Raw genomic sequence first — 11662 nt, forward strand, 5'->3', positions numbered from 1 at the left:
CAACATGTGGCTTCAATTGGATGGAGCTCCGCCTCATTATCACTGCGAAGTTCGGCAATTTTTAAATGCCAACTTTCAAAACAGATGGATTGGCAGAAATGGGTTTGAAAATTGGCCCCCCAGACCTCCGGACTTAACTCCACTAGATTTCTTTTTGTGGGGTACATAAAAGGAACTGTCTACCATACGCTTCCGACAACTACACACTATTTGAAAACACGCATAAGAGACGCTTTTAAAACTGTAACTCCGCAAATGTTGTCCAGAGTTAGCAGTTGTTTTGAAAAAAGAATGTACAAGTGCCTGGAAACATTTCGAACATTTGTTATAAATAATTTGCCTTTGTTTTATGTTATTGTTGATATGTTATTTAACCTTTTAATAAAAAAATACCAAATGGTGCACAGAACCATTATTTGGTGTATTTTGTAAAAAGGCAAAAACTTAGTTATAAACATCCTAGTACCATTCGATAGGTAATTAAAAATTGCATTTCCTGGTAAGCTCAAAAATATGGGGTTGTATTTAAATTAATCAAGTTATAGCCACTTAAATTTCTTATTTGATTAGTTTAAATTTGTGGACACCCTGTATAAAATTGTAAGTTTATTATCATTGGGATAAAAAAATATTATTTCTTGTTACATTACACTACGAATTACGTTTACATAACTTAAATAATTCTAAAGTATTTGACACATGAAAATAATATTAGACTTTGATAAAATTCGAATTATTTAAAAAACCTTTAGATTTAGACATTAGAAATCTTATTAAAACAAACACTTATTTTGATCAGAGAATCCAAAAATGCAATAATATACAGGGTATTTCATTTATAAAAACACAACTTAGATACTTTTAGGGCTTTTGGGACACTCTGTACATTACAAAAATGTTTTTAAAGTGTGCACCCGATAGGCGTCTGTGGATTCATCAAATAATACTTTGCAAGAAACAAACGGGCTAGCCGCAAACGTCCGTGGCGTATAGCGTGAATAACCCTGTAGTGGCAAGAGCCCTCCAAAATAGAAAAAAATCGATTATACACAATAATTTTTCATTCACATCTATAGGAGACATGGGTAAATGCTTGACAGAAATGACGGCAAATATTACGACAACACGGCAACAGAGCGTCTGCTCAAGCAACCTCTTTGACAGGCTGAAAAAACTTTGGCAATTCAAATAGAATGACATATTTTTTGAAAATTTTGATGCGACTTCTTTAGCCGAGGCGAAAATGTTTTGTTGTGTCGTAAAATATACGGGATTTTGTGTTCTTTTCCAGACGCCAACGAGTGTATCCAAATGGCACATTATTCGTTGAACAAACCCAGCATAGGGAGGATGCGGGAACGTACACTTGCCAGGCTCAAAATCGGCAGAAAAACTCGGCCCGAAGAGATGTGGAGGTGCAAGTGATCGGTGAGTCTTTAAAAACAGTTTATTCTAGGGGATAAAGTCGATTTTTAGGGTAGATGAATATTTCAGGCTGTTGGGTCCTGTGTGCACCCTTATCGCCCTGTCAATTTTCCCGAGGTGCCAAAATCGCTTTTTGCTGATTAATTATGGATTCAGTTTGGGAGGGTTTTGTTGCGTTGGCCCTTTGTGCTCAATTGTTTTAAGGCAAAATGCGAAAAATCCAATCAAATCGCCCTCTGTGGAGTCGGTTGGATCGCTTAAACGTCATCGGGGTCTTTCGGGGTTCGCTCACTTTGATTTTCAGGATTCAATATGTTTCATTGACTGGGGTTTTTCGCTTATTATCACCAGTTCAGGCCTTCATGTGTCTGCATTTTTAAAGGGGATGGTCGAGAGTTTCGGTTTTTGGTCTTTATCAGATCCTGAATTGAAATCAAGTCAATTTTTGGAGGAAGTCAACCACTTCAAAATGATGGCCATCGGCCAATTACTGTATTTTATAGTCAAATCTTCACTGTTTAAGCGCTGAAAGTTTGGATTTGTCACCACCATCCAAATACTTTTTGGGATATTTTTAAAATTTGCTTATTTTTTCAGCAGTTTCTTCAACTTTCTGTTTAATAGGCACTTTCTCTGCGTCTACAGAACCTGCCATTGTTGAACTTGTTGCCTTATATATTAGAACGTCGTTTGTATGAACGCAGAAAGTTTGATTGGTAAAAATTAACATCCCTTTAGGTCTTTGCCTTCTTGAAAAGCCTGAGTTTGTCTCTTTTTGACAAACTCAGGCTTTTCAAGAAGGCAAAGACCTAAAGGGACGTTAATTTTTACCAATCATGAGTTTGTTTCAAATTTTAAATCTGATGATGGCGCTGTTGTCTCGCGAAAACGTAATGAAATAAACGATGTTTCAAAATTTTTACTTCACACTTTGACTGAAACCCAGGAAAGATATGATTCTCATAACAAGTATTTTTAAGTGAATCTTTAGAAAATTGAGCATTTAGAAAAAAGAGTAGCTTTGCTAAAACTGAAAATTTCTGAAATTTTGAAGAAATGTTAAAAATATTATTGATAAATGGCCCTTAGAAAATAAATCTAAAAACAAGTAAAAAAAGTCATCAACATTTTCCCAGCAACGCAACGGAGTTACTGCGCCGGTGCGTTGGCTTGGCGCACCAACACATTTGCGTAGCACTGCGCCAACTCCTAAAACTTCATTGAGTTACCCCGACCTGCCGGTCTAAGTGTCTGATGATGGCAACAAAACGAAACTTTCTGCATTCATACAAACGACGTTCTAATATATAAGGCAACAAGTTCAACAATGACAGGTTCTGTAGACGCAGAGAAAGTGCCCATTAAACAGAAAGTTGAAAGAAACTGCTGAAAAAATAAGCAAATTTTATAAATAGGCGCTGTTGTCTCGCTGAAACGTAATGAAATAAACGATGTTTCCGAAATTTTTACTTCACACTTTGACTGAAACCCAGGAAAGATAGGAATATCATAACAAGTACACGCAGTCAGGAAAATAGATCAGACTTAAAAATACTGACAATCTTAAGGTATTTTTCGCAAAAAACTATTAAATACATTTTATTTGAACACTCGCCTCCTTTGTCGCTTTGTAAAAAGTATTGAACTCCCTTTCCAGATTCGAATTTGGGACAAAAATAAAATCATTTTCTATCAAAAAACGAACACAATAAGCCAAAGTTTATAACAGATTATTTGTTTGAAAATCTCGCCACATCCATTCCTCTGAAGACTGTGGAGTTTTTTAAAAAGATGTGTTTTTTTTTAGTTTTGACTGATTTTTTTGCTTTACTTTCTACTCAAAAACGCTCTATTTTGTAGAGTTTCACTTAAAAATACTGACGATCTGGAGGTCTTTTAGTCGAAAAGTCACAAGATAAATTTATAGCTTTGTAGGAATTTTACAAAAACTTTTTTCAGCATCGCATTCGGGACAAAAACGAACATAAATTTATCTTGTTTCTTGCCAAAAATCATTAAGATTTTCTCAAAAACCGATTACAAAACTAAAAGTTTTTAATAAAAAAGGCAAAAAACATTAGTTTCTGATGATATTCTTCTTTTCTGACAATAATGGGTCTTTTCAGCCAAACATGACAACATTAATTTTGCTAGAAAATTCGCCTCATTCATCGGTTTGCAGGGAATTTTAGAAAACCCTTTTCAGCCTCGAACTTGGCACAAAAACCAAATAATTTTATTCAGTTTTTACCGAAAGTAATTAAGATTATGATGAAAAAAAGTTTTCAAAAAAATATTTAGGAAATTCGTCAGCCTCATCGCTCTGAAGAGTTTTCACGGTTCTTTAAAATGTAAGGTCATTCCAGTTTTAGAAAAGTTTCTATTAAGCAATTATTTCTACGCAAAAAAACATAACTTTTACTTAAAATACTGACAATCTTCAGGTGTTTTCTGTGAAAATTATAAAATACATTTTATTGGAAAACTTGGCTCCTGAACAGCTTTGCAAATTTTTCCTGGAACCTTTTGCAACTTCAAATTTTGGACAAATCTCTAATAATTTTTTCTGGATTTTTTCCCAAAAATATTTCCCCGAGCAGGACAAGTGAAAGTTTAGAATCAGTAATTCGAAAAACTCGTCACTTTTGTCGCTGTGAATAATTTGGTTTATTTAAATGCCGGTTTCTTCACTTTTAAGCCAACATTTCTAAACAGAACAACGCGTTTTTTCCTAACGTTTTACTGAACAATACTGGCAAACTGCTAATGTAGCTAACTATGCAAAAAAGTTATAAGATGGATTTACAAGAAAAGTCGTCTTTACAGTTTGGTCTTCTTTAACGTCTTTTTCGAATACCCATTTTACCTTTGAATTTGGGACAAAATCGAAACAAAGTTATCTTGTTTTTTTCTCGTCAAAATTTAGGCTTTCTTAAAAAACGACCAGAGAAAGCAAGAGCAATCAATATTTGGAAAACTCGTCACCCTCATCGCTCTGAAATTTTTCTAACTTCAGATTCATTGAAAATTTAACTCATTAAGCAATGAGTTAAAACTCATTAACTCAGAGAGCGGCAACAACTCAAAAGCGCAACTCAACACTGTTATCCAGGCGTACTTTGCGATGTATTTTCAAACCTTTTCGATTTTTGCTAGCAGATGTTTCCAGTCTGCTAGCACAAAATTAATATCTGGAGATCTGGCTAAAATGTCCATTTGCTCGTTTTTGGCTTTTATAGCAGAAAGTCCATTGTTTAAGCGCTGAAAGCTTCGATTTGTCACCATCATCAGAGGCTTTGCGACAAATTTTCAAAGTTCTCCGGTTAATTTGTAGTCAGTTTATCTGCATTCAGCCCAAGTCTAACAGAGAGATAAGGTTTTTCTCCATCTTCATACGCTTTTAAACACCTTTGCAAGCATTGTCCACTATTTGCGAGCAGATTCCTGCAGCGTTCCGTTCAAAAATTAATTTCTGGACATCTAGACAAAGTTGAAATGTACCCGTTGTTGCATCTGAAGAAGGAAACACAGTTATTTGAGCCCGGCGAGTTTTGACTGTGCACTCAAATTTTTCAAACTGCTTTATCAAACCAATCAATTGCCGGGAATTCTTCTGCGAGCCTGGCATTGTGTGACACGTCACTTATATCCTCCACTTATCCAGACGCCTCAAAATCGATCAGCTTTAAGAGGAGCGAATGAAGCACTGGATTTATTTTACTTTCGAGTGCCAGTTTCAATCACAGGGCAGCACACGCTTAGAATCAGAGTGAAATAAATGGGGTTTTTGGCATTTGCAGTGCCACCGAAAATCCTGCCAATCAACCCCATGACTGACCTGTTGCGAGAAGGGATGAGGGCAGCGATCACGTGCCAAATTATAGACGGCGACTTACCAATTACGTTTCGATGGGAACGGAATGGAAAGGTAAGCATTTGCATATCGGGATTTTCGGGCGAGTGGCACCAACTGTTGGTTTCAGCCCATCATCAACAATGCCGCTTTGGGCACGGCGATTAGACGCATTGATGAGTTTTCCTCGTCGCTGATCATCGACTTGGTCAGCTCTCAGCATAGTGGAAACTACACCTGCATAGCCAGCAACGTAGCTGGTCATGAAAAATACGTGGTTCCCCTAACGGTAAACGGTAAGTGAGTTTCTCCTACTAGAAGAAAGCTAAGGTCGTCTAAAGCCTCTTGTTTGCGCACGGTTAAGCGTTCCTTTCATCGCTTCTATACACGGGAAGCTTTAAATATTCGACATCTATCAGCTAAAGTTTCCTCCGCGCCTCAAATAAATTGAATTCGTGAGTTTGGCATCTGGGATGGTTTGCCAATAATAAAAGATAGAATTACTTTCCGGCTTGAGCGCCTCAGTTTGGAAATTCCCCAATTGGAAAAGTGCACGTTTACTTGAGACGATCGATTTGGTGAAACTGAATATTCCTGAATCTTACTCACTTACATAAATTAGCAAACCTGATGGTGGTCTAGATAAATCCGAAACCGTTCGGTTTCAGTAAGAGCATGGCATTGAAAAATCGAGCAATAAAAGCTACAACTTTTTTGCGCCACTCTAAATCTGTTCCATGAAAAGTGGAGACAAATTGAGTTGGCAGCTCGACGTCAGCCAAAAAAACGTTCCCCTCGCTAAGCTGCAGGAAATTAACAGCTAAAAGCCTTTGCAGGCTTTTGCAAAGAGTTAACACAGACAAGCTGTATTGATTAAGTTTAATTTCTTTGGTTCTTCCAGTTGATTTTGGAGCTGTCAGGCCCATCAGCTTTTAATGCTTAAACTTACTCTAACTGGTCGATAGATAGTATTGTGCCAATGTTGGCTCACACTTTGCATAATATGTTGGATTATTTTTTGCGCTAACGATTGTTTCAGTGCCGCCCAGATGGACAACGGAGCCATCGGACGCAAGTGTAGCCGCTGGTCGAGAAGCCATCATTCACTGCCAAGCTGATGGCTATCCGAAGCCGGTGATCACTTGGAAAAAAGCTGTTGGTAAGTGAAATTTGAAACTTACTCTTTGCATGCTGGTAATGTGTTTACGCGATCCATTAAGGTGGTTTTTCGCAACTTAACCGGCCACTTTGTGCAGTTATTGACGATGTTCCATTTCGGAACTAGAGGCTTCCAAAGGCCATTTTTTCACTAACTAGACTTGAAAACAACTTCTTGCGTTCAGTTCAAGGCGAATTTGAGGAAGATACGGAAAGTCTTCGCAATAAAATCAACAAGTTTGAGCAGTTTTTGCCACCCGCCATTTGTACACTAGAGATTTCAACAACCAGACGCCTTTTAGGAGCCTGTAAAGGAAGCCTTACTTTCACTGTTGAGCCAATTCGGGTTAGACCAATTAAAAAGTTTATTCCGAATTAATTCCCGGACTTTTAACATTTTTTTTTTGACTTGCGAAATTAGTTTTTCAGAAACTAAACGAAAAAGCAATCAATTAATCAATTGGCGCACTGCTAAAGAATCAGCCAAACATAAAAAATGAACGTTTTCCTCATCTCTAGCCGTATTGAGTTCCAGAGAACTCTCAAAAAACGCTTGAAATGTGCAGAAAATGTCTTTTATTTCGGATCTAAAACTTTAAAAATGTTTTTCAATTAGTACGATGCATTCCTCGTGTCCGTGTGCTGAAAATTATGCAACATTTAAGGCATTTTGAGAAAATTTTAATTTTTTCAAAAAATCGACTCCCACCTTTGGAAAAATTTCGGTCAAAAGTCGCAATTTCACATGCGTGTTTTTTGTGCTCAATCGAGTCTTTTCGACTTGAGGAGGTCATAAATATGCATTTATAAAGTGTTTAGGTAAATAATAAAGAAAAAATCGTCGGCCAAAAATCGTGAACTCTCAAAAAACGCTTAAAATGTGCAAAAAATGTCTATTATTTCGGATATGAAATTTCTAGCATGTTTTTCAATAAGTTCAATGCATTCCTCGTGTCCGTGAGTTGAAAATTATGAAAATTGAAGGCATTTTGGGATAATTTTCATTTTTTCAAAAAATCGACTCCAACCCTTCGAAAAATTTCGGCCAAAAATCACAATTTTACATGCGTGTTTTTTGCGCTCAATCGACTCCTTTCGACGTGAGGTCAGAAACATGCGTTTATAAAGTGTTTGAGTCAATAATAAGGAAAAAAGCGTCGGCTAAAAATTGTGAACTCTCAAAAAACGCTTAAAATGTGCCGAAAATTACTATTATTTCGGATCTGAATCTTCTAACATTTTTTTCAATTAGTTCGATGCATTTCCCGTGTCCGTGAGCTGACAATGATGCAAAATTGAAGGCATTTTGGGAAAATTTTCATTTTTTTTTTAAATCGACCACAACCCTTGAAAAAATTTCGGTCAAAAATCAAAATTTCACATTCGTGTTTTTTGAGCTCAATCCTCTCCTTTAGACGTGAGAAGGTTAGAAATATGCATTTATAAAGTGTTTGGGTCAATAATAAGGAAAAAATCGTCGGCTGAAAATCGTGATCTCTCAAAAAACGCTTAAAATGTGCAGACAATATCTATTATTTCGGATGTGAAACTTTTAGCATGTTTTTCAATTAGTTCGATGCACTCCCCGTGTCCGTGAGCTGAAAATGATGAAAATTGAAGGCATTTTGGGAAAATTTCGATTTTTCCAAAAAATCGACGTCAACCCTTAGAAAAATTTCGTCGACTCCTTTCGACGTGAGAAGGTCAGAAACATGCGTTTATAAAGTGTTTGGGTCAATAATAAGGAAAAAATCGTCGGCAAAAAAATCGTGATCTCTCAAAAAACGCTTAAAATTTGTAGAAAATGTCTATTATTTCGGATATGAAATTCAATGCATTCCTCGTGTCCGTGAGCTGAAAATGATGCAACTCGCTCTATTCCGATCAAAGTGAATCAGCCTCCTGCCGGGCGAACTTTATCTGCAATTGACACAATAGCGATCGTTTTGAGTGGTGGAAAAAGTTTAAGAAGCCGAGCCGGAGAACGCGTTGTAAGAGCCCCCGATCAATAACTGTATTTGAGCGAAACCAACCGGTTTCTATTGGTTAATGGGCTGCTAAAAAGCCTACCGACTGCGCCAATTAGCCCCAATCTAATCCCAGCTTTCTGGTTTGCAGGTGAGCAGCCTGGAGAGTACAAGGACTTTCACTATGAGCCCAATGTGGAACAGTATCAGAACGGATCGCTCAGTTTTACGCACGTCTCCAAGGAGAATGAGGCTCAGTATCTGTGCGAGGCGAAAAATAACATCGGTGCCGGCGTCAGCAAGGTGATTTTTCTTCGAGTTAATGGTGAGTTTTCAGTTTCTTGCAATTTGCAAATGGAAAAAGAGCAAGTTAATGGGGTTAAAAAATTGGACTTAGTTTAATGAAAGTTGCGGTGCAAATTGCGCCCTTGTCTCTTCTCCAAATAAAAAAATTTATGGGCTTCAAATGCTCTTAAGACATTTTTGCCATCTTAGTCTGATCAAAATTGCTTTGCAGGTTGCGTCGCAGTTGGTTTTTCATCGAATTAAAACATAGAACTTGTATTTGAAAGAAAATTTAATGGGCTTCAAGTGCCTTTAAGACACTTCTGCAATTTGACCCTCCCATTATAGCCCAGGAGCAAACGGTTTATGAAGACCCTGGACTTTTTAAAAGGTGCATTTTAAAAACACTTTTGAAAATTTTGTCGCTAGACAGGCCACTCCTTAATAGCCCAGGAGCACACTAAAATCATCAAGTAATAAGAGATTTTTCGGATTGTTCCCTGTGGACTTCCCAAAATAAAAAATGTATTCCAAAGCACTAAAAGAAAATTCGAGCAAACCGTCTAACCAATAAGACGCTGAGTGACTTTCATGATCATTGAGGTGATTTATTTGCACTCGTTTTGCTATAAAGAATAACCTTTATTCGGCTTCTTTGGCCTTTTCCCCGATCGAATTTAATAAAAACCTCATTTTGAATGAGACACAATACTGTCGCCCCGTTTTATTGACATCAATTTGTCCCTGTTGCGGCCACTTTACGATCCCAAAACGAGAAGCATTTTTGGCCAATCGCCGGCTGAATTTCCCTGAGAAAATCCTAATTCTCTCAAGGTTTAGCAAGGTCTGAAAAAACACGCTCCTAAGGAAAGCATACATCCCGCTAAATCCAGTGTTGATATTAATGCCAGCAGGCTGAAAGTATCTCGGCTCGTTCTTCGGGCGCCATAAATATCGAAAAGACGGATTATCCAGATGGCTTGACCGGATGGCCATAAACAACGCAACACTCTGGTTTATTTGATTTTTTTTCCCCATTTTGAGGGAGAGTGGAGGAATTAATTAATGTGTGCGCACTTTTCAGCTCCAGCTCATTTTGCGCAAAAAACCAAGCAAGTGCAGGTGGTGAAAGGGGAGCGAGCCAATCTTCAATGCTCCGCCAATGGCGACACTCCGATGCAGTTCACTTGGAAAGTGGCCGGCCAGTATATAACAAAAGAAGGTAAAACAGCATTAATGCCTAGTAGTAACGGGTTTTTCCTCAGGTGGCGTTTCTCTGTCTTTGATAAAAATAATACGATTTTCTTGTTTGATGTTATTCCAGACGACAGCCGCTACTCGATCCGGGAACAAATCCTTGCAGACCACGTGGTGTCCGAGTTGGGTGAGTTCCGGATGAGAAAGCCGCAGGAAATTCGCCCATACTGGCTGGACTTTTGCAGGTATCGAGCGAACAATTCGGCAGGACACCGGAGTCTTCATCTGCTCGGCCGGCAATTCCTACGGGAGCGACGACATGAGCATCCAGCTCATAGTCCAGGAAATTCCAGAGGCGCCGCGCAATGTGCGCGTCACTGAGCAACAGTCCCGATCCATCGGCATTTCCTGGACGTACCCCTATGCGGGCAACAGCCCCGTGAGCAGCTACATCATCCAGTACAAGCCGGGAGCTGGTAGGTGCCAGTTTTAGCTGGTAGCAGGCGGTCGAGTCTAGCCTAGGCTGTTCCAGAGGCGTGGCCCAATCCTCCCGCCAAGATAACGGTGCCAGGGACGCACACCACTGCCATTTTGCCCAATCTGCGCCCCGCCCAGGTCTACCACTTGCGGATCCTGGCGGAAAATCGCCTGGGATTGAGCGAGCCCAGCCAGATCGTCCAGGTGAACACTCTGGAAGAAGGTGCGTGAGTCAGAAGAGAACGTGGCAGCGACGTAAGGCTACTGTTTGACTATCAGTTCCTAGTGGCGCCCCAGTGGATATCCGGGCGGAAGCCAAAACCTCCACAGAGCTGGTGGTGACTTGGGAGCCACCGCCTAGGGAATCCTGGAATGGGAACCTATTGGGATACCACGTGGGCTACCAGGAGCTGAGCGCGGAGAGCAGCAGCCTGTCGCAAAGTTACGTGTTCAAGAGCGTGGAGGTGCGGCACCACTATGGAGGCGAAGCTATTTTGCAAAGTCTCTCCAAGTTTGCCACCTACAGCATCATCGTCCAGGTACCAGCATTTCTCCTCTCTTTATCCCCGGCTGGATGTCTGGCAGCATTCTTCCTTGCATATTGTTCTGCAACACTAGACACTTCATCCCCCTTATTGTCATTGTCTTCAATTCCAAATCAAAATCAATTCCTGGGCTTCAGTCATTTATCAATTAAAATACGTTTCGGTGTTTTCCACCATCATCAGTTTCTCTAAAATAACAAATAGTAAAAAAAATTAATTAATTTAAAAAACAATCACAGTTCGTCAACAGCTTTATCATATCACACACTAAAATACATCACAATTGCAACACTTTAAAACATTCTAAGATTAATTAGGCCTAACAGGTGATTAGTCAGGACAATCAATTCTGGTAAGAGACTAGAATTCTTTGTTCAGATACTCAATTATTTTTACTTACATGTGTAGCGTTGTTGCTACTTTAAGCCTTGTCATATATTTGGAGTATTAATTTTGTCCATTTTGCACACAAAGCAAAATACTGTTTATATTGATTTCTTTTACTTTCAGGTATTTTTCTTTGCATTCTAAGAATATTATTTTTGGTTTGCAAAATTCTTCAATATATACCGGGTGTTAGTTAATATTCTATGTTTATTTCATTTAATTAATGTATGATATACTGAGCTAAGATTGTCGGGTCGTGGGAACAGACAGAATCAAATAAAATATTTGAAAATCTTGGACGTATTCTATATGCAATGTTTAAATATAATACTGAGCGATTGTTGTTCCAAACTGAATGAAATTAACAA

At 38.6% G+C, this 11662-nt stretch overlaps 1 protein-coding gene across 1 annotated transcript in view; it reads left to right on the top strand.

Moving 5' to 3' along the window:
- The window catches only part of LOC109543567 (Down syndrome cell adhesion molecule-like protein Dscam2), a 92407-nt gene that overhangs the window by 72659 nt on the left and 8086 nt on the right, over positions 1-11662 (top strand). The window contains exons 11-20 of the mRNA XM_019913350.2: positions 1292-1428; positions 5226-5353; positions 5409-5574; positions 6318-6437; positions 8555-8728; positions 9773-9910; positions 10013-10072; positions 10131-10361; positions 10418-10585; positions 10642-10901. Coding sequence (XP_019768909.2) covers positions 1292-1428; positions 5226-5353; positions 5409-5574; positions 6318-6437; positions 8555-8728; positions 9773-9910; positions 10013-10072; positions 10131-10361; positions 10418-10585; positions 10642-10901 — 1582 coding nt within the window. The remainder of the gene's footprint in view (positions 1-1291; positions 1429-5225; positions 5354-5408; positions 5575-6317; positions 6438-8554; positions 8729-9772; positions 9911-10012; positions 10073-10130; positions 10362-10417; positions 10586-10641; positions 10902-11662) is intronic.

This window comes from Dendroctonus ponderosae, unplaced genomic scaffold (assembly GCF_020466585.1).
Source record: "Dendroctonus ponderosae isolate FM_Combo_2020 unplaced genomic scaffold, Dpon_F_20191213v2 Dpon_F_20191213_10, whole genome shotgun sequence".
NCBI classification, from domain to species: domain Eukaryota; kingdom Metazoa; phylum Arthropoda; class Insecta; order Coleoptera; family Curculionidae; genus Dendroctonus; species Dendroctonus ponderosae.